This window comes from Ranitomeya variabilis, chromosome 1 (genome assembly GCF_051348905.1).
Source record: "Ranitomeya variabilis isolate aRanVar5 chromosome 1, aRanVar5.hap1, whole genome shotgun sequence".
In the NCBI taxonomy this organism is placed as follows: domain Eukaryota; kingdom Metazoa; phylum Chordata; class Amphibia; order Anura; family Dendrobatidae; genus Ranitomeya; species Ranitomeya variabilis.
In genome coordinates, this window is record NC_135232.1 from 349,038,238 (window position 1) to 349,065,765 (window position 27,528).

General features: G+C 42.1%; 1 protein-coding gene across 2 annotated transcripts in view; it reads left to right on the forward strand.

Moving 5' to 3' along the window:
• Positions 1–25,417, forward strand: part of LRRC2 (leucine rich repeat containing 2) — a 611,884-nt gene extending 586,467 nt beyond the window's left edge. The window contains exons 8-9 of one of the 2 annotated variants that reach the window (XM_077280930.1): positions 11,937–12,073; positions 24,917–25,417. In XM_077280930.1, coding sequence (XP_077137045.1) covers positions 11,937–12,073; positions 24,917–24,966 — 187 coding nt within the window. In that variant the 3' untranslated portion in view covers positions 24,967–25,417. Of the gene's footprint in view, positions 1–11,936; positions 12,316–24,916 lie in introns of those variants that run through there. The other variant, XM_077280929.1, reaches the window with a different exon arrangement.
• Positions 25,418–27,528: the final 2,111 nt, after the last annotated feature.

A 27,528-nucleotide genomic window follows, 5' to 3' on the forward strand; every position in this document is an offset into this window, starting at 1 on the left:
CACTTGGGGACACTTTCAATGTTTTCCCAGTTTTTCAGACTGACTGACCTTCATTTCGTAAAGTAATGATAGCAACTCGTTTTTCTTTACTTAGCTGCTTTTTCTTGCCATAATACAAATTCTAACAGTCAATTCAGTAGGACTATCAGCTGTGTATCCACCAGACGTCTGCTCAACAAAACTGATGGTCCCAACCCCAATTATAAGGCAAGAAATCTCACTTATTAACCCCTTTCTGCCAGCTGACGGAATAGTGCGTCAGCTGGCAGATCCCCTGCTTTGAGGTGGGCTCTGGCGGTGAACCCACCTCAAAGCCGCGACATGTCAGCTGTTTTGTACAGCTGACATGTGCGCGCAATGAGTGCGAGTGGAATCGTGATCTGCCTGCACCCATTAACTAGTTAAATGCCGCCGTCAAGCGCTGACAGCAGCATTTAACTAGCGCTCCCGGCCGTGCGGCCCGTGGTGCTCGCACCGCTGACCCCTGTCACATGATCGGGGGTCATCGGTACATTGCCATAACAACCAGAGGTCTCCTTGAGACCTCTATGGTTGTTGAAGGCCGATTGCTTTGAGCGCCACCCTGTGGTCGGCGTTCAAAGTACACCTGCATTTCTGCTACATAGAGGTGATCTGTACTTCATCTCTATGTAGCAGAGGCGATCGAGTTGTGCATGCTTCTAGCCTCCTATGGAGGCTATTGAAGCATGCCAAAATTTAAAAAAAGCATTTAAAAATTTTTTAAAAATAAAAAATATATAAAAGTTCAAATCAACCCCCTTTCGCCCCAATCAAAATAAAACAATAAAAAAAATCAAACATACACATATTTCGTATCGCCGCGTTCAGAATCGCCCTATCTATAAAAAAAAACCCAAAGGATTAACCTGACCGCTAAATGGCGTAGTGAGAAAAAAAATCAAAATGCCAAAATTACGTTTTTTTGGTCGCCGCGACATTGCATTAAAATGCAATAACGGGTGATCAAAAGAACGTATCTACACCAAAATGGTATGATTAAAAATGCCAGCTTGGCACACAAAAAATAAGCCCTTTGGAGACGCTACAGGTATCGGAAAATCGCGCAATTTTATTTTTTTTTTTAGCAAATTTTGGAATTTTTTTTCACCACTTAGATAAAAAATAACCTAGACATGTTAGGTGTCTATGAACTCGTAATGACCTGGAGAATCATAATGGCAGGTTAGTTTTAGCTTTTAGTGAACCTAGCAAACAAGCCAAACAAAAAACAAGTGTGAGATTGCACTTTTTTTGCAATTTCATCACACTTGGAATTTTTTTTCTGTTTTCTGTTACAGGGCATGGTAAAACCAATGGCATCGTTCAAAAGTACATCTTGTCCCGCAAAAATGAGCCCTCACATGGCCATATTGACGGAAAAATAAAAAAGTTATGGCTCTGGGAAGGAGGGGAGCAAAAAACGAAAACTAAAAAACGGAAAAAGCTTCGGGGGTGAAGGGGATAAACCAGACAGGGCACACCTGTGAAGTGAAAACTATTTCCGATGACTACCTCTTGAAGCTCATGAAGAGAATGCCAAGAGTGTGCAAAGCAGTCATCAAAGCAAGGGGTGGCTGCTTTGAAGAACCTAGAATATAAGACATATTTTCAGTTGTTTCACACTTTTTGGTAAGTATATAATTTCACATGTGTTAATTCACAGTTTTGATGCCTTCAGTGTGAATTTACAATTTTGGTAGTCATGAAAATACAGAAAAATCTTTAAATGAGAAGGTGTGTCCAAACTTTTGGTCTGTACTAATATATATATATATATATATATATATATATATATATACATATATATATATACTATATATACTCGAGTATAAGCCGACCCGAGTATAAGCCGACCCCCTTAATTTTGCCACAAAAAACTGGGAAAACTTATTGACTCGAGTATAAGCCTAGGGTGGAAAATGCAGCAGCTACCGGTGAATATCAAAAATAAAAATAGATGCTCCATACTGTTCATTATGGCCCCATAGCTGTACCATAGAAAGCTGTGCCATATAGTGCTCTGCACTGTTCATTATTGCCCCATAGCTGTGCCATATAGTGCTCTGCACCGTTCATTATTGCCCCATAGCTGTACCATAGAAAGCTGTGCCATATAGTGCTCTGCACTGTTCATTATTGCCCCATAGCTGTGCCATATAGTGCTCTGCACCGTTCATTATTGCCCCATAGCTGTGCCATATAGTGCTCTGCACCGTTCATTATTGCCCCATAGCTGTGCCATATAGTGCTCTGCACCGTTCATTATTGCCCCATAGCTGTACCATAGAAAGCTGTGCCATATAGTGCTCTGCACCGTTCATTATTGCCCCATAGCTGTGCCATAGAGTGCTCTGCACCGTTCATTATTGCCCCGTAGCTGTACCATAGAAAGCTGTGCCATATAGTGCTCTGCACTGTTCATTATTGCCCCATAGCTGTGCCATATAGTGCTCTGCACTGTTCATTATTGCCCCATAGCTGTGCCATATAGTGTTTTGCACCATTATTGCCCCATAGCTGTGCCATATAGTGCTCTGCACCGTTCATTATTGCCCCATAGCTGTGCCATATAGTGCTCTGCACTGTTCATTATTGCCCCATAGCTGTACCATAGAAAGCTGTGCCATATAGTGCTCTGCACTGTTCATTATTGCCCCATAGCTGTGCCATATAGTGCTCTGCACCGTTCATTATTGCCCCATAGCTGTGCCATATAGTGCTCTGCACCGTTCATTATTGCCCCATAGCTGTGCCATATAGTGCTCTGCACCGTTCATTATTGCCCCATAGCTGTACCATAGAAAGCTGTGCCATATAGTGCTCTGCACCGTTCATTATTGCCCCATAGCTGTGCCATAGAGTGCTCTGCACCGTTCATTATTGCCCCGTAGCTGTACCATAGAAAGCTGTGCCATATAGTGCTCTGCACTGTTCATTATTGCCCCATAGCTGTGCCATATAGTGCTCTGCACTGTTCATTATTGCCCCATAGCTGTGCCATATAGTGTTTTGCACCATTATTGCCCCATAGCTGTGCCATATAGTGCTCTGCACCGTTCATTATTGCCCCATAGCTGTGCCATATAGTGCTCTGCACTGTTCATTATTGCCCCATAGCTGTACCATAGAAAGCTGTGCCATTGCTACTGCAGCAATTAAAAAAAAATGACATACTCACCTCTCTTGCTTGCAGCTCCTCAGCGTCCCGTCCCGGCGTCTCTCTGCACTGACTGATCAGGCAGAGGGCGGCGCGCACACTATATGCGTCATCGCGCCCTCTGACCTGCACAGTCAGTGCGGAGAGACGCCGTGAAGATGGAGTGGCGCCCGGCGTGTGGAACGCGGACAGGTGAATATGTAATACTTACCTGCTCCCGGCGTCCCGCTCCTTCCCCCGGACAGCTGGTCTTCGGTGCCACAGCCTCTTCCTCTATCAGCGGTCACCATTACCGCTGATTAGAGAAATGAATATGTGGCTCCGCCCCTATGGGAGTGGAGTCCATATTCATTTCTCTAATGAGCGGTCCCACGTGACCGCTGAACAGGGGAAGAGCTGCGGCACCCGGAGACAGTGGGACTGCAGGGACAGCGCCAGGAGTGCCGGAAGCAGGTAAGTATGCCTCAGCGCCCTCTCCCCCTCACCCGCCAACCCTGCCGCCGACCGTGACTTGAGTATAAGCCGAGAGGGGCACTTTCAGCCCAAAAATTTGGGCTGAAAATCTTGGCTTATACTCGAGTATATACGGTATGTGTGTGTGTGTGCTTTGAAGAATATTTAGTTTGAAAACCATGTGTAAATGACAGAATTGCTGTATGTAAAAGCTCATGTTAAGATCTCATTGCAATCAGATAGCAATCGCACTGCATTCTGATGTAAATCGGATAATAGGTGTGAAAAATTGGATTGTACTCGCATAGAAAAGGCATGACACTTGCATTGCACTCGTCCGACTCTCCTGTATCAAAATCGGACCGATTTTAAAATTGCTTGTGTGACTCCAGCCTAACGCTGAAAACGTCATCTTGTCCCACAAAAAGCAAGCTGCAATACAGCTTCATCAGTGGAAAAATAAAAAAAAGTTATTGCTTTCAGAATAAAGCGATGCAAAAATAATTATTTTGTCTATAAAATAGTTTTTATTGTGTAAAAGCTCCAAAACATAAAAAAGATACAAATGAGGTATAGCTGTAATCGTACTGACCAGAAGAATAAAACGGCCTTATAAATTACCATACATGGAATGGTACGGAATGGAAAAAATCCTGAATCGCTGGTTTTTGTTCATTCTGCCCCCCCCAAAAGTCAGAATAGAAAGCGATCAAAAAATATCATGTTCATGTGCCAAAAAATGGTACCAATAAAAACGTCAATTTGTCACACAAAAGATAAGCCCTCACATGATTATGTGGGCCAAAATATGAAAAAAATATAGATCTCAAAATATGGTGATAAAAAAGCTAGTTTTCACAATAAAAAGCATCTATTAGTGTGTGACAGCAGCCAAACATAAAAACTTGATATAAATCTGGTATCGCTGTAATCGCATGGACCCGAAGAATAAAGTTGTCTAGTCACTTATACCGCATGAGGAACAGCGTAAAAATTAAATAAAACCAATTCAAAATAGCACTCCGTTCCCCCCGAGTCTCTCCGTATGGCTAAGTAGTACTATACTGTCACATATGGGGTGTTACCACGTTCAGTAGAAATTGTGGGTCAAATTTTGGTGCCATTTTTACCCACTTCTTGAGTGAAAGTGTAAAATCTAAAACAAAATTTTGTTTCTAAAAATGTAGTTATTTTTTCCTCACTGCCCAATGGTATAAAATTGTGGTGTCAATATGATCCCTGAATTAATTGAGAGGTGTAGTTTGTATAATGGGGTCAATTATGGGGTGTTCTGCTGTTCTGGCACCTTATAGGCTCTCCCAGTGGGTCATGGCACCTGCAAACCATAACAGTAAAATCTGGAGCGCCTTGCCTTCTGCGCTTTGCACTGTGTCTGAAAAATATTTCCCGATTACATGTAGGGTATTGGCGCATACAGGAAAAATGGACCTCAGTTTGTTGTAAAAAAAAAAAAAATCCTGTTAGCCCTTAGAAAAATTAAAAACTGGGGGCTAAAACAACATTTTAGTGGTAAAAAAGTAATTTATTGTTTCATCAACCCTAAATGGTATACAATTCGTGCTGTCAATATGATCACTGCACCACTAGATGAATTAATTGAGGAGTATAGTTTGTAAAATAAGTTCACAGATAGGTGGGTTCTGTGGCTCTGGCAGCTCAGCCCCTCTGCCAATGTGACATGGCAGCCTCAAACCATTCCAGCAAAATCTGAACTCCAATATGGTGCCTCAAAAGTGGTAATCCCCCACATATGGGATATCGGCGTACTCAGGAGAAATGGTGCAACAAACTTTATGGTGCAATTTCTCCCGTTATCCTTAAGAAAATGCTAATTTTGGGGCTAAAATAACATTTATGTGACAAAATTGTGATTTTATTATTTTCACAGCTCAACGTTATAAACTTCTGTGAATCACCTGGGGGTTCAAGGTGCTCACCACCCATCAAAATACATTCCTTGAGGGCTCTAGTTTTCAAAATGGGGTCACTTGTGTGGGGGTTCCACTGTTTAAACACATCAGGGGCTCTCCAATTGGGACATGACATCCGCTAATGATTGCTCCTTCCCTTCCGAGCCCCGCAGTGCACCCAAACAGTAGTTTTCTCCCTCATGTTGGGTATGGACGAACTCAGGAGAAATTGCACAACAAATTGTATGCTGCAATTTCTCCTGTTACCCTTATGAAAATGCAATATTTTGTGCTAAAAGCATATCTGTAGGGAAAATTAGATTTTTTTTATTTTTATGTTATAAACTTCTGTGAAGCACCTAAGGTTTCAATGTGCTCACCACACATCTAGATCAGTTCCCTGAAGGGTTTAGTTTCCAAAATGGTGTCACTTGTGGGTGATTTTCACTGTTTAGGCACATCAGAGGCTCTCCAAACGCGATATAGTGTCTTCCAATTGTTCCAGAAAATTTTGCATTCAAAAAGTCAAATTGCGCTCATTCCCTTCTCTGCCGTGTGCCCAAACAGTGGTTTTCTCCCTTCAGTGTAATAGATACTGAAACAACCGACAAGCTAAGCGAGAATCAACAATTTTGGCTATTTGAAATTCTAAATTACAGTCCAAAAGAAGTGGAGATCATGGTACCAGTAAGGGTACAGAGGACACAAAGTATTTTTTGAGTAGAGATCGATGAAACACATTATGGATCCTGAAAGTGAGTGGTAAAGCAAGGCAGAATGCTAAGGGATTGACGACGGCCACAATCTTATGAGGACCGATGAACCTGGGACCCAGTTTCCAAGAGGGAACCTTCGACTTAATGTTCCTTGAGGACAACCACACCAAGTCACCAACACAGGTCCAGATGCACCAAACGTCTCTGATCAGCCACACTCTTATGTTTGGACCCCATCATTTTCAAATTTTCAATAAGCCCTTGCCACACAGATGTAATTGATGATGAATATTGTTCTTCTTTAGGTATTTAGAAGAATAATTTCTAGTAAATGAGCTGAACTGAGGGTGAAACCTGTATGCCTTGAAAAACGGGGACTTACCAGTGGACTCATGACAATGATACATCAAAATCAGCTAGAGGAAGTAGGTACCCAATCTTTCTGATTCTCAGACACAAAATCCATGAGATAAGTCTCAAGATTCTGGTTAACCTGTTCAGCTTGCCCAATAAACTGTGGGTGAAATGCTGATGGGAATGACAGGTAGATCCCCAAACGAGGGCAAAATGCCTTCCAAAATTTAAAAATAAACTGCACCCCCCCGGTCAGACACAATATTGGTAGGGATCCTATATAATATTCCTATCTCACTGATGAAAAATTGCGCCAAGGTCTTGGCGTTAGGTAAAGCGGGTAGCGCAATAAAATGTGACATCTAATTGAATCTGTCCACCACCACTAAAATTACAGTATTATCCACCAACATTGATAGATCAGTGATAAAAATGACCAATAAATTACTCCAAGGTCTACTAGAAATTGTCAATGGTTGGAGAGACCCGGAAGGACGAGTATGAGATGTTTTAGAACGCGCACAGACAGTGTAGGTGGCCACATGCTCCCGGACATCCTGATGCACCCCTTACCACTAAAAACACAGAGTAAAAAGACTGAATCATGATGTTCACTAAGACCTCTCAAATGGAGATTCACAGGCACAAACAGTTTACCTAAAGGAAAGGAAGCAGGGGTGCAAACCCTGAGCGTTAACAACCTATTTTTCAAGGTCGGACATATAGACCCAATAACCACCCTTTTTTGTAATATAGAAACTGGTTCCCAATTATCTCCACCCCCATGAAAACAATGAGATAAGGCATCTGCCTTAATGGTCTTGTTCCCCAGCTTATATATACCAAAAAAATTAAACCTGGTGAAAACAATGCCCACCTTACCTGTTGAGGCGTAAGACATTTCACAGACTCTAGATATACAATTCTTATGATCCGTGATTACCATAACCGAATGAACTGTCCCCTCCAGAAAATTACACCACTCTTCAAAGGCCCACTTGATTGCCAAGAGTTCCCTGTTACCAGTGTCATAATTTCTCTCCACAGATGACTGGGTGTTTTTTAGAAAAGTATGCACATGGATGCCAATTACCAGGAGAAACACACTGCGACAATTTAGCCCCTGCATCATCTTCTACAATAAAAGGCTGAGGGACGTCAGGCTGTATGAGAACCGTCACAGATGCAAAACACTCTTTCATTGAATGCCTCCCGGGATGGACTGGACCACTTGGAAGAGTCTGTCCATTTCCTGGTCATATCCATCAGAGGTTTCGCCACTAACGAAAAGTTTTTGATTAACTTATTAGTTGGAGAAACCCAAGAAACTTTGTAACGCCTTCAAATCTTCAGGATGATCCCAATCCAGTACCACCTGGACTTTTGCCAGATTTATGCGAAAACTGGTGGACGATAGCACATCTTAGAAGAAGGATCTCCTAAACCGAGAACATACATTTCTCTGGTTTGACAAATAATGTATTGTCTCTGAATATCTGTAAGACATACCTAACATGTACCTGATGAGACTTAAGGTCAGCTGAATAAACTAATATGTTATCAAGCTAGATTACAACAAATATACCTACCAGGTGACTAAAAATGCCATTTACAAAGTGCTGAAAGATAGCAGGAGCATTCATCAACCTAAATGGCAATGGCATCACAAAGTTCTCATAATGTCCCTCAGGCAAATTTGAAATCTGCTTTCCACTCATTTCCATCCTTAAGGCTAGGTTCCCATTGCATTAATGGGAGAGCGCTAACGGACAGCGCTGCACGGCAAAATTAACTGCGCCCGTTAGCACTCCCATTGCCGGCAATGTTAAAGCGCATTGCTAGCGCGTGTCATTTTCGGCATGCACTAGCGATGTGCCGGTCTTTTGTAGCGCGCCTAGGACACTGCTTGCAGCGTTCGCGGCGCGCCAGAGGTCCGTTCCCCGCTCTCGCAGATCGGGGATCTGCGAGAGCGGGGACGTTAACGTGACCCCTAAACGCGGCCCCGAAAAAGACATTGCGTTAGCGCAATCCGCTAGCGCTAGCGCTAAACGGATTGCACTAACGCAATCTGAACCTAGCCTTATACAAATGAGACTATACACCCCCCTGAGATCCAGTTTAGAAAACCATTTAGCTCCTACAATCTGATTTAAGAGGTCTGGGGTGAGAGGGAGTGGATACTGATTCATAACCGTGATCTGATTGAGTTTGTGGAAATCTAGGCAGGGGTGTAACCCCCATCTTTCTTCTTTACAAAGAAAAATCCCACAACAATTGGGGATGAGGATGGTCTGATATGACCTTTTGCCAAACATTCAGCAATATAGTCCTTCATGGCCTGCCTCTCTTTGGCAGCTTGTCCCCAGGGACAAGATTTACATCACAGTCATAAGGGCGATGAGGAGGAAGTTCTTGGCACCCCTGCTCTGAGAACACATCCCCAAAGTCCGACAGGTATTTAAACACAGACTGAGTATCCACCCTTGCATGCCAGGTGCCAAAGCAGTATGCTTGACTATACTCACTCCACTTTACCACCTCCCAAATCTCCCAATCTACCACAAGGTTGTGCAAAGTGAACCTTCTGAGTACATGGCCCTTACCTGTAGGTATAACCCCTGGACGGCTTGAGTAAAATACCACTGTCTCAAGGATGCAGAGTTGATTGGGATTATGGGTATAGATCTGGACAGTGCATGTGGTTTGAAGCCCTGGACCTGGATGAACCTAGCATTAATCAAGTTAAACCCTGCCCCACTGTCCAGAGAGTGATGGATTAATTTCAGAAGGCAGAAAAAATTGTGTCCTACCCATGGAGGAGATATGTACACCTGAGATGCTAATCTCCCTGCAACCCAGGCTCCTTAATTTTCCTGTGGCTGTTAACAGTTAGATAAGGAAGGACATGTGCCCATGAAATGGCCCTTTCTACCACAGTAATAACATACTCCCTCTTTGCGCCGAACAACTGACTGCATTGCAGAACGAGTTGCTCCACCCAACTGCATGGGTTCCTCAGATGCCTCAGACCAAGTTTCCCTTGGCCCCGGACCTCCTGCACATTAGGGTGACTCTTTATGTCCCTGGTAAAGATGGCGATCCACACAGATAGCCAGAGACATGGCTGCCTCAAAGGAAACTGGAGTCTCATACAGGGCTAAGGCATCCTTCACCCTTACTGACAGCCCTTCACAGAACTGACTACGTGGACGACCTCCGAAATTCGGAGCAATATTCCTCCACTGGATGGTCTTCCTGCTGAAGCTGACGTAGTGTGGACTGGGAGACGCGATAATGGTCATCGAATATATGACCTAAAACCAGAAAAAATTCCGTCACCATCTGGAGCAATTTGAGAGAGATGAGAGAGGGAATGCCAGTGCTTGTGTGTCACCCTGAAGTTGCAAGACTATTATCACCTACTGTTTGGTTTCTGAGGAACAAGGATATAACTTGAAGTAACGTTCATAGGCCTCCCTGAAAACAACAAACTTGTCACGCCCCCCAGAGAACCTGTCAGGCAAAGCGATCTTGGGCTCCACTAAGGATTTCCTGGGAGTCATGGTCCCCAAACCTGATGTGTTAAGCCAGAGTAAAATGACAGTGCATAGATCTGCCACCTTCAGGCTGAGCTGCTGCAGTTTCCGTGTCAGAGCAGTGATAAGATCCATAATGGATGAAAAAACAGTTTCGGTTAGAGCTAATCTCAAGACTCTGTTGTCAGGTTTCCCGGGACCAGCAGCTCCTTCCTTTTCCATAATGCTAGGGGCACCCTAGATTGCCCTGTTCCCCAGATTACATCTGATGTACCTTGCCTTAGCTCCTGAATCCGCCCTCAGTCTGTACCCTTCCCCCACCCAGGGAAGAGGGGAATAGTAGTATACCGTAACACATCAACCAGACTACCAAGGTAATACGAACAACGTAACGAAATATACCAAATATACGCACACATATAACAGAGGAATGGAGGGAGGGAAGATGAGGTTAAACCAAAGTAGGAGAAGAAAGGGAGTGGCTAACAATGCATAGCTGAGCACCTAAATGCTCATGGAGCTCTCAACAGAGCACTGCCCTGCCAAAAGAAACTTACACCGTTTTTAATAAGAAAGTGAAGTGCTTCTAATCAGTGCAGGAGTAGGAGAAATCAGACACTGCGGTCTTCTAGCTCCTCTCTGTTGTGGTAAACCAGTGACATTTTTGTATTGAATACATTTTTTTACTTTTTTATATGGTGGATTCTACTGCTTCTTCTTGGCCTCTGTAGGTTATATATAGCTTTTGTATGAAGGGATCTTTGATTTTGCTGAGGATCATATGTTCTTATGACTACCATTGGCAGCCTGCGACCATGTCGCAGGGGTGCTGATCGGATGGGGAGAGAGCTGCCTCTCCTAACCTATTAAATTCTGCAATCACTATTGCTCGCGGCATTTAGAAGATTAAACAGCCAAGGGTATTGTGGGCACCAGCCATGGTTGTGATAGCCAGAGCTCGGCTATCACTTAAGCCAAGCCCCTGGTGGCGATCATGCAGGCACAGTTTATGTGCCCACGTCATTGCCATGACATAACAGTCAATTTGCTGGAAACCCTTATCGATAATGACGCACAGTTATGTCATATGATGGCAAGGAGTTTAAGCATACATATCATTTCAGGTAACTATTCAGAATAGGCTGTCATATATGTATACATTAGCAATAACACTACTTTGTGGCATAATATTTGTCGTGAACTTTTTTACCAGTTTTCCCTTTTGCAGGCTCTATTTACAACTTTCAGTTCTCTATGAACTAATGGGTAGAGACTAGCTGTAATGATGACTTGCATACAGAAATAGTTTCCTGCATTTTTCACCCTATACAGCACACAAACAGAAGCAGAAGCAACATGCATGGCATTACACAGCAGTACTGTGAAATATAGCTGTGAATCCATCATTGGCGTCAGATAAAACTCTTGATAGATGCTGCCTGTGTTAGGGTCTCTATCTGATCCTCGCTTCATAGGTTGTAATAGAATCTGTAACTTCATACTTCATTTAGCTGACAGTCCTCAGTGTTTTGACTAAGATGGTTTTGAGCTGTTTTTAAGCGTGGATAATACGTTTAGGAGGTGGGTGTAGAAGAAGTGGCTCATAAGAGAGGAAAAAAGCATATTTCTCTGATATAACAAAGTGTCTTATACTCAGTTGTACTATTGATTTATGTAAAGTTTGTTGAAATAACAGACACTATTTTAGCATTGTTTGGATTAAGATGAGCTTTAGAAAATCCTAAATATTGCATTATTTTCTTGTCAGATATGTAAAGCTTCTTGATAACCCCATTGAAGGAAATGAAATCTTGAATACTGAGAATGAAGAGGAAAACAATCAAGACCGAGAACAATTTGAGAAAGAATTTATGAAATCCTACATTAAAGATCTTGTTGAAAGAGGTAAAATACATATTACGATTATGGTTTTAGCAGTTATTTTTTTTTTTATTTAGTTATATTCAAATCACATGGTGCTAAGAAATTGCAATGACATTCCTAAAACATGCTTATCCAAAAAAGGTAAAATATACATAAGTGTTTTTTTAACACTTTAACATATTAGCAATATTTACTGTTTCTGAATATATACACAGTAGATTTCGATAATAAAGTAATGGCCAAATGTGTTGGCACCCTTGAAATTGTTCCAGAAAATTAAGTTATTCTCCCAGAAAATTATTGCAATTAAACATATTTTGTTATACACTTGTTTATTTCCTCTGAAGGTATTGGAATAACACACAAAAAAATGGTAATTTTGACATAATTTAACATAACCCCCAAAATGGCCCAGACAAAATTGTTGGAACCCTTAACTTAATCTTTGGCTGCACACTGGTATAAATAACTGAAATCAATCACTTTCTATAACGATCAACAAACTTCTCACACCTCTCAACTGGAATTTTGGACCTCTCTTTTGCAAACTGCTCCTGGTCTCTCTTATTTGATGGGTGCCTTCTCCCAACATCAATTTCAAGATCTCTACACATGTGTTCAATAGGATTTAGATCCAGACTCATTGCTGGCCACTTCAGAACTCTCCAGCGCTTTGTTTCCATCCATTTCTGGGTGATGCTTGAAGTATGTTTGGGGTTATTAACCGGCTGGAAGACCCATGACCTAGCATGCAAACCCAGTTTGCATTGTGATCCAAAATCCTTTGGCAATCTTCTGATTTCATATGCCTTGCACAGAATCAAAGCTCTGCCCTATTTGTCTGTAGGTTCTTTGTTCTTTTGTTTACAGGTCTCAATCCATTTTTGATAAACAGTAGAATGGTGTGCTTTACCAAAAACCTGTATCTTGGTCTCATTTCTCCACAAGTCACTTTTCCAGAAGGATTTCGGCTTGCTCACGTACATTTTGGCAGTGCGCTAACACTGAAGCTCCATGAGCCAGCAGGAATGCTTGAATTTCTTTCAAACTTGATTGGGGTTGCTAATCCACCATCCAGAGTATCCTGCATTGCAATCTTTAACCCCTTAAGCCCCGAAGGTGGTTTGCACATTAATGACCGGGCCAATTTTTACAATTCTGACCACTGTCTCTTTATGAGATTATAACTCTGGAACGCTTCAACGGATCTTGGCGATTCTGACATTGTTTTCTCGATATAACTTGCGTTTATTTGTGAAAAAATTGAAATTTGGCGAAAATTTAGAAAATTTCGCAATGTTCCAACTTTGAATTTTTATGCCCTTAAATCACAGCGATGTCACGCAAAATACTTAATAAGTAACATTTTCCACATGTCTACTTTACATCAGCACAATTTTGGAACCAAAATTTTTTTTCATTAGGGAGTTATAAGGGTTAAAAGTTGACCAGCAATTTCTCATTTTTACAACACCATTTTTTTTAGGGACCACATCTCATTTGAAGTCATTTTGAGAGGTCTATATGATAGAAAATACCCAAGTGTGACACCATTCTAAAAACTGCACCCCTCAAGGTGCTCAAAACCACATTCAAGAATATTTCCAGAATCCGTCCTTTCCTCAACCCACACTCTACCAAAATGCTCGTGCATGCCCTAATCATCTCCCGCCTCGACTACTGCAACATACTCCTCTGTGGCCTACCTTCTAACACTCTCGCACCCCTCCAGTCCATCCTTAACTCTGCTGCCCGTCTAATTAAACTCTCTCCTCGCTACACTCCTGCTTCCCCTCTTTGCAAATCCCTTCACTGGCTCCCAATTTCTCAGCGTATCCAGTTTAAATTACTAACACTGACCTACAAAGCCATCCATAATCTTTCTCCTCCGTATATTTCCACACTAATCTCTCAATATCTTCCCTCACGTAATCTCCGGTCCTCCCAAGACCTCCTCCTCTCCTCCACGCTTATTCGCTCCTCACCCAATCGCATCCAAGACTTCTCCCGAATATCACCCATCCTCTGGAATTCAGTGCCCCAACACATCCGGTTATCCACTACTTTTGGATCCTTCAAAAGAAACCTGAAAACCCATCTCTTCAAAGAAGCTTACAGCCTGTAAAGACTACACGGCCACCTCAACACCACTGGAGCTACTGCAACCCTTGACCTACTGTCTCCTTCCCCATAATCCTGTAGATTGTAAGCCGGCAAGGGCAGGGTCCTCTTCCCGCTGTACCAGTCTGTCATTGTTAGTTTTGTTTACTGTAAGTGATATTTGTATTTTGATGTAACCCCTTCTCATGTACAGCACCATGGAATTAATGGTGCTATATAAATAAACAATAATAATAATAATAATAATAATAATAATAATTATTATTAACCCTTCAGGTGTTTCACAGGAATTTTTGGAATGTTTAACCCCTTACTGACCTCGGACGGGATAGTATGTCCGAGGTCAGCTCCCCCGCTTTGATGCAGGGCTCTGTGGTGAGCCCGCATCAAATCCGGGACATGTCAGCTGTTTTGAACAGCTGACATGTGCCCGCAATAGCGGCGGGTGAAATCGCGATTCACCTGCCGCTATTAACTAGTTAAATGCCGCTGTCAAACGCAGACAGCGGCATTTAACTACCGCACCCGGCCGGGCGGCCGCATATGAGCGCATCGCCGACCCCCGTCACATGATCGGAGCTCGGCAAAGCTTCTCCATTGTAACCATAGAGGTCCTTGAGACCTCTATATTTACTGATCGCCGGTAGCTGTGAGCGCCACCCTGAGGTCGGCGCTCACAGCACACCTGGTTTTCCTGGCCATGGAGGCTATTGAAGCATGGCAAAAGTAAAAAAAAAAGTTAAAAAAGATGTGAAAAAATAAAAAAAATCTAAAAGTTTAAATTACCCCCCTTTCGCCCCAATCAAAATAAATCAATTAAAAAAAAAAATCAAACCTACACATATTTGGTATCGCCACGTTCAGAATCGCCCGATCTATCAATAAAAAAAAGCATTAACCTGATCGCTAAACGGCATAACGAGAAAAAAAATCGAAACGCCAGAATTACGATTTTTTGGTCGCCGCGACATTGCATTAAAATGCAATAACGGGCGATCAAAAGAACGTATCTGCACCGAATTGGAATCATTAAAAACGCCAGCTCGGCCCGCAAAAAATAAGCCCTCAACCGACCCCAGATCATGAAAAATGGAGACGCTACGAGTATCGGAAAATGGCACAATTTTTTTTTTTTTTTTTTTTTTAGCAAAGTTTGGAATTTTTTTTCACCACTTAGGTAAAAAATAACCTAGTGATGTTCGGTGTCTATGAACTCATAATGACATGGAGAATCATAATGGCAGGTCAGTTTTAGCATTTAGTGAACCTAGCAAAAAAGCCAACCAAAAAACAAGCGTGGGATTGCACTTTTTTTGCAATTTCACCGCACTTGGAATTTTTTTCACGTTTTCTAGTACACGACATGGTAAAACCAATGATGTCGCTCAAAAGTACAACTCGTCCCGCAGAAAATAAGCAGTCACATGGCCATATGGACGGAGAAATAAAAAAGTTATGGCTCTGGGAAGGAGGGGAGTGAAAAACGAACATGGAAAAACGAAAAATCCCAAGGTCATGAAGGGGTTAAATAAAAATGAACATTTAACTTTTTTTCACACAAAATTTAGTTCAGCTCCAATTTGTTTTATTTTACCAAGGGTAACAGGAGAAAATGGACCGCAAAAGTTGTTGTACAATTTGTCCTGAGTACGCTGATACCCCATATGTGGGGGTAAACCACTGTTTGGGCGCATGGCAGAGCTCGGAAGGAAAGGAGCGCCATTTTACTTTTAAATGCAAAATTGACTGGAATTGAGATGGGACGCCATGTTGCGTTTGGAGAGCCCCTGATGTGTGTAAACATTGAAACCCCCCACAAGTGACACCCCTAAGGAACTTATCTAGATGTGTGGTGAGCACTTTGACCCACCAAGTGCTTCACAGAAGTTTATAATGCAGAGCCGTAAAAATAAAAAATCATATTTTTTCACAAAAATGATCTTTTCACCCCCAATTTTGTATTTTCCCAAGGGTGAGAGAAGCAATTAGACCACAAAATTTGTTGTGCAATTTGTCCTGAGTACGATGATACCCCATATGTGGGGGTAAACCACTGTTTGGGCGCATGGCAGAGCTTGGAAGGGAAGGAACGCCATTTTACTTTTCAATGCAAAATTGACTGGAATTAAGATGGGACGCCATGTCGCGTTTGGAGAGCCCCTGATGTGCCTGAACAGTGGAAACTCCCCAATTCTACCTGAAACCCTAATCCGAACACACCCCTAACCCTAATCCCTATGGTAACCCTAACCACACCCCTAACCCTGACACACCCCTAACCCTAATCCCAACCGTAAATGTAATCCAAACCCTGACCCTAACTTTAGCCCCAACACTAACTTTAGCCCCAACCCTAACTCTAACTTTAGCCCCAACCCTAACCCTAACTTTAGCTCCAACCCTAGCCCCAACCCTAACCCTAGCCCTAACCCTAGCCCTAACCCTAGACCTAAACCTAACCCTAGCCCTAACCCTAGCCCTAACTCTAACCCTAGCCCTAACCCTAGCCCTAGCCCTAGCCCTAACCCTAGCCCTAACCCTAGCCCTAACCCTAGCCCTAACCCTAACCCTAGCCCTAATCCTAATGGGAAAATAAAAATAAATACATTTTTTTAATTTTATTATTTTTCCCTAACTAAGGGGGTGATGAAGGGGGGTATGATTTACTTTTATAGCTTCTTTTATATCGGATTTTTATGATTGGCAGCTATCACACACTAAAAGACGCTTTTTATAGCAAAAACGTTTTTGCGTCTCCACATTTTGAGACCTATAATTTTTCCATATTTTTGTCCACAGAGTCATGTGAGGTCTTGTTTTTTGAGGGACGAGTTTACGTTTTTATTGGTACCATTTTCAGGCACATAACATTTTTTTATCGTTTTTTATTCCGATTTATGTGAGGCAGAATGACCAAAAAACAGCAATTCATGAATTTCTTTTGGGGGAGGCATTTATACCGTTCCACGTTTGGTAAAATTGATAAAGCAGTTTTATTTGTTGGGTCAGTACGATTACAGCGATATCTCATTTATATCATTTTTTATGTTTTGGCGCTTTTATACGATAAAAACTATTTTATAGAAAAAATAATTATTTTGGCATCGCTTTATTCTGAGGACTATAACTTTTTTATTTTTTTGCTTATGATGCTGTGTGGCAGCTTGTTTTTTGCGGGACAAGATGACGTTTTCAGCGGTATCATGGTTATTTATATCCATCTTTTTGATCGTATGTTATTCCACTTTTTGTTCAGCGGTTTGATAATAAAGCGTTTTTTGGCTCGTTTTTTTTTTTTCTTACGGTGTTCACTGAAGGGGTTAACTAGTGAGACAGTTTTATAGGTCGGGTCGTTACAGACGCAGCGATACTAAATATGTGTACTTTTATTGTTTTTTTATTATTTAGATAAAGAAATGTATTTATGGGAATAATATTTTTTTTTCTTTATTTAGGAATTATTATTATTTTTTTTTTACACATGTGGAATTTTTTATTTTTTTTTACTTTGTCCCAGGGGGGACATCACAGATCGCTGATCTGACAGTTTGCACAGCACTCTGTCAGATCAGCGATCTGACTGACAGCGCTGCAGGCTTACCAGCACCTGCACTGGACCCGGAAGTAATCCCTGCAGGACCCGGATGCAGCCCCACAGCCATTTTGGATCCGGGGCCTGCAGGGATAGGAGGTAAGAGATGCTCGGAGAAACGCGATCACATCGCGTTGCTCCGAGGGTCGCAGGGAAGCCCGCAGGGAGCCCCCTCCCTGTGCGATGCTTCCCTATACGGCTGGAACACTGCGATCATGTTTAATTGCAGTGTGCCGGGGGTTAATGTGCCGGGGGTGGTCCGTGACCGCTCCTGGCACATAGTGCCGGATGTCAGCTGCGATAGTCAGCTGACACCCGGCCACGATCGGCCACGCTCCCCCCGTGAGCGTGGCCGATATCATATGACGTACTATCCCGTCGGTGGGAATTAAGGCCCACCCCACCTCGACGGGATAGTACGTCATATGGGATTAAGGGGTTAATTAATTTTTCTCTGCCGTCCCTGTCGAGGTATATTAGCTACAGTGCCATGCGTTGTAAACTTCGTGATTATGTTGCGCACCATGAACAAAAGAACATCAAGATCTCCGGAGATGGACTTGGGATTGTTGGTATTGCTCACCAATTTTGGTTCCCAAGTCCTCAGACAGTTCTCTTCTTCTTTTTATGTTCTCCTAAAGGTACCGTCACACTTAGCGACGCTGCAGCGATATAGACAATGAGCCGATCGCTGCAGCATTGCTGTTTAGGTCGCTGGGGAGCTGTCACACAGACAGCTCTCTCCAGCGACCAACGATCAGGGGAACGACTTCGGCATCATTGAAACTGTCTTCAACGATGCCGAAGTCCCCCTGCAGCACCCGGGTAACCAGGGTAAACATCGGGTTACTAAGTGCAGGGCCGCGCTTAGTAACCCGATATTTACCCTGGTTACCATTGTAAAAGTAAAAAAAAAAACACTACATACTCACCTTCTGATGTCTGTCACGTCCCCCGGCGTCCACATGGTTACGCGCTGCTGCTCAGAGCTTCCTGCACTGAATGTGTCAGCGCCGGCAGTAAAGCAGAGCACAGCGGTGACGTCACCGCTGTGCTCTGCTTTGACACAGTCAGTGCAGGAAGCTCTCGGCAGCAGCGCATAACCCTGTGGACGCCGGGGAACGTGACAGACATCAGAAGGTGAGTATGTACTGTTTTTTTTTTACTTTTACAATGGTAACCAGGGTAAATATCGGGTTACTAAGTGTGGCCCTGCGCTTAGTAACCCGATGTTTACCTTGGTTACAAGTGAACACATCGTTGGATCGGCGTCACACACGCCGATCCAACGATGGACAGCGGGTGATCAGCGACAAAATAAAGTTCTGGACTTCTAGCTCTGACCAGTGATGTCACAGCGGGATCCAGATCGCTGCTGCGTGTCAAACTCAACGAGATCGCTATCCAGGACGCTGCAACGTCACGGATTGTCGTCATTCTCGCTGCAAACTCGCTTAGTGTGAAGGTACCTTTAGTGTGGCACACTCAGACAAACAATGCAATGGTTGAGTCAACTTCTCTCCTTTTTATCTGGTTTAAGGTGGGATTTTTATATTGCCCGCACCTGTTACTTGCTACAGATGGGTTTGGGGTTTTGTGTGAAATTATGTCCAATTTGCTCTTTTTTCTCTTTTTTGTGATTTTCCAATACACACAAAGGAAACAAACATGTGTATAACAAAAAATGTGTAATTGCAATAATTCCCCCCCCCCAAAAAAAAAAAAAAAAACCTTCATCATTATCTATCAATGATAATTCATTATTCAAGGATCTTTGCTGTATATCAAGTATATAGTAGTTTCACAATTAGTAACCAAAGGAAACATTCTTCTTTTTGTAATGCTTTTAAAATATTTAGACACATCTACATTTAAAGGGAACCTGTCACCACGTTTTTGGAAGATGGGATAAAAATAGCGTTAAATAGGGGCAGAGGTGGGCGTTACATTAGTGTGTGTGTTATGCGTTTATTACCCACCTAAGTTGCCGAAATAACTTTGCAAAGTCTCCGTTTTCGCCTGTCAATCAGGCTGGTCAGGTCACATGGGCGTGGTGTCTTCACCCAGATTTGGCGTAGTTTTCTGTTGGTGGCGTAGTGGTGTGCGCATGCCCAAAGTCCGGAATCCTCTTCCAGGGGATTTAAAATAGCGCGGTGTTCGTTATTGCATTGGTGATCGGTGGGCGCGGCCATCTTCCTTTGGCCGCGCGTGCGCAGAAGCGGCGCTCTGCTGTCCGCGGCTTCAGGAAAATGGCCGCAGGATGCCGCGCGTGCGCAGATGGATATCGCGGCGGCCATTTTCCTGAAGCCGCGGCCAGCAGAGCGCCGCTTCTGCGCACGCGCGGCCAAAGGAAGATGGCCGCGCCCACCGATCACCAATGCAATAACGAACACCGCGCTATTTTAAATCCCCTGGAAGAGGATTCCGGACTTTGGGCATGCGCACACCACTACGCCACCAACGGAAAACTACGCCAAATCTGGGGGAAGACAACGCCCATGCGACCTGACCAGCCTGATTGACAGGCGAAAACGGAGACTTTGCAAAGTTATTTCGGCAACTTAGGTGGGTAATAAACGCATAACACACACACTAATGTAACGCCCACCTCTGCCCCTATTTAACGCTATTTTTATCCCATCTTCCAAAAACGTGGTGACAGGTTCCCTTTAAAACTTACAACTGACTATGGCAAAATCTGAGATTTTAAAGCAAAAAAGTTAATGGCTCCTTTGCATCACCTATTATAAAAGGAGAACATATGGCACCAATATTCTGTTCCAGAGCATCAAGCTAGATAAGAGTATCTTTAGTAGCACAGTTTCCTCCAGGAAGATCTATTGCTTATACAGGGAGAAATGTTTACCCTTATATATAGTACAAAACACACAAATGTCTTCTATTATAGAAATAACTATATAGAAGACTGCACAATAGTATCTGTATAACGGAGAGAAATTAATGTTTAAACTGTCTAATACTTTATGTACTGTAACAGGATTTACTGCACAATCAGTTAGGACAATTATAAAAATGGAAGCAATTTCAATGCTCCAAAATTCAGTACACTAAAGGTCAGCTAACAAATAGAGAATAATTGCAGATTTAAGGAGTATATTTAAAATATATACAAATTATACAGAGTACCAGTCAAAAGATTGGACATACCTGTTAATGCAATGGTTTCCTGTTCTTGAAAAGTGCACATTGTAAATTCAGACTTAAGAGAAAAAAACACAAAATAACACATATGGAAACAAGAAGAAACATGTAAAACTAACCAGAATGTGTTGCATACCTGCATGGCTTCCCATCCCCCACCATGCATGGACACCAACTTACTCACCACCTCTGGCCATGCTGTAAGATCCTTGTTCTCTGCTTGTTTTGCATGTTTCCTAGTAGCATACTTAGGGCACATGCAATGGAACTTTCTGGTTCTTAAAGAGACAGTGCATGCGTTCCTAAAGTGTCCTCAGCCAATTGCTGGGAGGCACTTAGTACTTAAGGCACCTCTACCTGTTGGGAGGTACCTGAGCAACATTCTTTTTTAGTGTTGGTGCAACTACTAAGTTTCCAGTTCCTGTCCTGTCCTAGATGATCCGAGATTTAATCCGTGTTATATTCAGGATTGCGATATCAGAATTGCTACTAACAATGCATCTTATTATCTGTTACAGTCAAGAGTCTCTTCCTTGGACGTTTTTCAATCTTTGGTAGAGAAAGAGTTGAGGGCATTAGATGCTGAAATTAAAAAATCTGATTTTCACAATAATTTGACTATTGATCAGCACAATGCCATTAACCTCTTTCTGATCTCGGACGGGATAGTACGTCCGAGGTCAGATAACGCGCTTTGATGCAGGGCTCTGGCGGTGAGCCTGCATCAAAGCCGGGACATGTCAGCTGTTTTGAACAGCTGACATGTGCCCGCAATAGCGGCGGATGAAATCGCGATTCACCCGCCGCTATTAACTAGTTAAATGTCACTGTCAAACGCTGACAGCGGCATTTAACCAGCGCTTCCGGCCGACCGGCCGGAAATGAGCGCATCGCCGACCCCTGTCACATGATCGGGGGTCAGAGATGCATCAGAATGGTAACCATAGAGGTCCTGGAGACCTCTATGGTTACTGATGCCGGCCTGCTGTAAGCACCCCCCTGTGGTCGGCGCTCATAGCAAGCCTGCATTTCTGCTGCATAGCAGCGATCTGATGATCGCTGCTATGTAGCAGAGCCGATCGAGTGGTACCAGCTTCTAGCCTCCTATGGAGGCTATTGAAGCATAGCAAAAGTTAAAAAAAAAGTAAAAAAAATGTGAAAAAAATAAAAAAAATATAAAAGTTTAAATCACCCCCCTTTTGCTCCATTCAAAATAAATCAATAAAAAAATCAAACCTACACATATTTGGTATTGCCGCATTCAGAACCGCCTGATCTATCAATAAAAAAAGGATTAACCTGATTGATAAACGGCATAGCGAGAAAAAAATTTGAAACGCCAGAATTACGTTTTTTTGGTCGCCATGACATTGCATTAAAATGCAATAACGGGCAATCAAAAGAACGTATCTGCACCAAAATGGTATCATTAAAAACACCAGCTCGGCACGCAAAAAAATAAGCCCTCACCCGACCCCAGATCATTAAAAATGGAGACGCTACGGGTGTCGGAAAATGTCGCAATTTTTTTTTTTTTTAGCAAAGTTTGGATTTTTTTTTCACCACTTAGATAAAAGAGAACCTAGACATGTTTGGTGTCTATGAACTCGTAATGACCTGGAGAATCATAATGGTTTGTCAGTTTTAGCATTTAGTTAACCTAGTAAAAAAGCCAATCAAAAAACAAGTGTGGGATTGCACTTTTTTTGCAATTTCACCGTACTTGGAATTTTTTTCCCGTATTCTAGTACATGACATGCTAAAACCAATGATGTTGTTCAAAAGTACAACTTGTTTTGCAAAAAATAAGCCCTCACATGGCCATATTGACGGAAAAATAAAAAAGTTATGGCTCTGGAAAGAAGGGGAGCAAAAAACGAACACGGAAAACCGGAAAATCCCAAGGTCATGAAGGGGTTAAAGAACTTCAACTCTAAAATTGTAGTGCGACAATCTGATAATGGTGGTTGTACTGTAATATTGATTATTGCATTATATACTAATCTAGTGAAGACCATTTTAGACGATTCATCTACATAAATGATTCTGCTGGTGATCCGACTTCATCATTTAAATTGACATTATCTACCATTGTAAATAAGGGTGTGGAATTAAGTATTTTCAATACTAAAGTGAGCAAGTGGCTCTTACCTGATCATCCAATCATTCCAGTCTTTCATGGACTTCCCAAAGTCCATAAAAATTTGTTTCCTCCACCCCTATGCCTGATTATTTCCAGTATTGGATCACTTAATGAAAATTTAAGTTCATGAATTGATGATCATTTAAGTTCACTTGTCTCTAGAATTCCTAGATATTTCAAGGATACATCTTCTGTTTTGCAAAGTTTTGAGCATTTTTATTGGGAAGAAAATTATCAGTTTTTTACATGTGATGTGATTAATCTTTATTCTTCTATCCCTCGTCATCTAGCTGTTCGAGCGATTTCGTATTATTTAGACTGATTCAGTAATTATTCTGACCGGGTCAAGCAATTTATCATTGGATCACTTACGTATTTATTGAAACATTTTTTTTTTATGTTTAATTCAGAATTTTTCTTACAGATCCTTAGCGATCCTATGGTGTCCAAATTTTCCCCCATTTTAGCTATATTGTACATGACTTGGTGGGAGGAGCAATATTTTCTGATTCTAACTTATTTTGTAATGATGTTTTTTGGTAAATATGTGGATGATTTATTTTTTCTCAAATTAAGTCATATCGAAGAAATTTTAACGCTATCATAAAGTACAATATGTCATGAGAAAACATTCTCAGAATCACCGGGATCCGTTGAAGCGTTCCAGAGTTATGACCTCATAAAGGGACAGTGGTCAGAATTGTAAAAATTGGCCTGGTCATTAAGGTGAAAACAGGCTTTGTCTCAAAGGGGATAAAGTACTCTTTTACTCTGATGACAGCTTTATACCCCCTTGAGATTCAAGCACTGTCATTAGGTCGGTTCTTGGAATGGTTTCCAGTGAAAAAGTATGAAACATCAAGAGTTCATTTATGGAATCATCAACCTTCAGAAAATGTTTATTACCATCAGGTGTGTTTTGAAGAAGTAGTGTTGATACATAGTCCCATATAACGGCGATGCAAGGACCACTCATCTAAATAAATAGAAAAGACAAGAAGAATTGCTAAAACCTTGAAGGTATAATCAAGCATATTTATAAAAAAACATCAATATCTGAGGATACTGCTTTCATGAGAACAAATCCATGAAAGGTACACTAATGATGTCTTCTGCTGAGAAGGAAAAGTTCATTAGAATTATGTGCCACAACAGTCCTCCTAAATGATGCACAGACACCAATAAGCAAACACATCTCAACATTAACTGCCAAGAGGATATTACAAGGCTCAGAAATGAATGGTCAAATTGGCATTGAGAAAATGCCAAGAAGTTGTAAAGCTATCATCAGAGCAAAATGGGGGTGTTTTGAGGAATCTAACATTTAACATATATTCTGGCTTGTTTCACACCTGCTTATTTACTCCTTACTTCTATTAGTATCACTGCATGGTTTAGCTGCCTTCATTGTGAATCTACAATGTGCAAATTCCAATAAGAACATGGAAAATCATTGCATGTACAGGTGTGCCCAAATTTTTGATTGGTATTGCATATTGATAGTTATAACATAAAAGTCTATACTGAAAGAAAGTATTTATGATGTATAAAACATAAACTAAAAAATTACATAAACATAGCTTATGCTAACTTTGAAATATTACAAGGATATGTTCATGTATAGTATAAACATAGAGAGCAAAATAAAGTGGTATGAAAGGAACATATGATGATTTTTGGAATACCTCCTTGTTTGTTTCTTTAAATACATAATTGTATTTTCAAATGCACAGTCACTTTAACAATGTACTATTCTTGAATATTTGAAACTTTGATAAACTATAAAATTTCCTTTATTGTTTTGATGACAATACAGTAAATATTGTTATTTTAATTTCTCTTTCAGATTCTGCACCGAGTTATACCACAAAAGTGTCACTTAATTTACAGATTTAGGAGAAAAAAGTCAAAGTCCAATGAAAAAGTATATGTTGGCTTTCTTTAAGATTATCTTTAAAGGTTATTTTCTGTTGTAATTATAATGTTGTTAATATTAATAAAATACTTCTGTAGATTTTTATTAAAAAACATTAGATGTGTCCTTTTAATATTCTAAGAACAGATGCAGATGCTTTAAAAACATGTCCAATCACGCTCATAAATAGTGGGAGTAACTATGCCTTGTGTGCTGGTTTGCATTGTGGACAGATGAAGGAGCTTTCTGCTATTTCATGCACTTTTGTGGTCTGCAAAACTGACCAGAATAGTTCATTAGTCTGTGTGAAAAATTACATATATGCTCTTGCACAAACGTTAATATAGGCCAGTATGCAGACAATGTGCTGTTTGCCGTGCAAAAAAAAAAATCGCTACATTTAATATTGAAATATGGAAAAAGATTATTACCGTATTTTCCGGCGTACAAGACGACTTTTTAACCCCTGAAAATCTTCTTAAAAGTCGGGGGTCGTCTTGTACGCCGGGAATCGCCTTGTACGCCGGGTGTATATGGTGGGTGGGGGGGGGAGTGATCCTGATGACGACGAGGGGGCGTCTCACAGGAAAGTGAGTATCCCCCATTACCTTATCATAGCGCTGCAGCGTGGGGTCTCTGTGCTGGGAGCGGCGGCTGCTGTGCTGTGCTGTGCTGTGGCGGCTCCTCTCCTGCAGTGTGGGGCCTCTGGTGCTGTGGGGCGGTGGCAGCGGTGGCGTATCTTCATGCAGTCGGGGCTCCTCCGGCATCTCAAAGCCTAGAAGCCCCGCCGGCAACTCCATCGGTGTAATGCGCTGGCCTCCGGGAAAATGGCCGCTGCTTAGATTCAGATCTCGTGTCCCGAGATTTCGGGACGAGATCTGAATCTGAGCATGCACAGCCCCCAGCGGCCGGGCCACCGCATCGCACCTATTGAGCTGCCTCCGGGAAAATGGCCGCTGCTCAGATTCAGATCTCGTCTCCCGAGATCTCGGGACGAGATCTGAATCTGAGCAGCGGCCATTTTCCCGGAGGCCACCTGACCGCATTGTACCGATGGAGTTGCCGGCGGGGCTTCCAGGCTGAGATGCCGGAGGAGCCCCGACTGCATGAAGATACGCCGCCGCCACTGCCCCACAGCACCAGAGGCCCCACACTGCAGAAGAGGGGCCGCCACAGCACAGCAGCCGCCGCTCCCAGCACAGAGACCCCACGCTGCAGCGCTATGATAAGGTAATGGGGGATACTCACTTTCCTGTGAGACGCCCCCTCGTCCTCATCAGGATCACTCCCCCCCCCCCAAAAGGCACATATTCACCGGCCCTATAAGACGACATACGGTGTATAAGAAGACCCCCAACTTTTAAGAAGATTTTATTTTTTAACTGGTAAAGTTGGGGGGTCGTCTTATACGCCCAGTCGTCTTATACGCCGGAAAATACGGTAGTTATATTTTCATTAAAGGTTGCAAATTGTGTGTCTGGAGATGCCTGTGATTTTTAAAGCTTTACAATAAAATTAAAAAATGTAAATTAAATTAAAATAATAATAAAAATGAGTTCTTCCCATGGTTTCAATACTTCTAAATGTTATTAAAGGGGAGTTCAGGGAGTTTTCCTCTACATAGGCTGAAGTATAATCCTTGCTATACTTGTATTTGGCAAAAAACTCTCCCTAAATCTGCATACACCTGTTTGTTCAGCAGTAGAGATGAGCCAACCTTTCAAGGTTTGGTTTGGTTCGTCAAAAGTTTAGATGTAAGCCGAATATGTTCGCCAAATAGTTAATCGAACATATGCGAACTCCATTCAATTCAATGGGAGGCAAAACCAAATGCATAGACAACACCTTAAGGGGTGGTAAAATGCTTCCTAAACAGCACAAATTAGGGACCGACAAAAGGAAAAGTGGCATCAATTGACCTAGAGTACAAATAGTATGATTATGCAGCATGGATGCATAGGACAGGGCTTAGACCAGCATTTTTATCTAAAACATTGATACATTCTTTGATAGCCCTGACAAATTTAGGTAACACACATGAAGGAGACTCAATTTGGAGTCCAAATATTTCCAAAAATTAGGGGAAGACAACAGGAAAAGTGGCATCAATTGACTCACAGTAGTGGGTGAGGGACCGGTATAAGCCTGCTTTGCTCATAGCCCTGATTGTTGTGAATTTGCTTTTTGCTCCCTCTAGTGGTTGCTAGTTTTTTGACTCTGGTTTTTCTGTCATTCCTTTTATCCGCACCTGGGTCGTTAGTTAGGGGTGTTGCTATATAAGCTCCCTGGACCTTCAGTTCTATGCCTGGCAACGTAGTTATCAGAGCTAGTCTGCTGTGCTCTTGTCTACTGATCCTGGTTCCAGTTATATCAGCTAAGTCTGCCTTTTGCTTTTTGCTATTTGTTTTGGTTTTGTATTTTTGTCCAGCTTGTTCCTAATCTATATCCTGACCTTTGCTGGAAGCTCTAGGGGGGCTGGTGTTCTCCCCCCGGACCGTTAGACGGTTCGGGGGTTCTTGAATTTCCAGTGTGGATTTTGATAG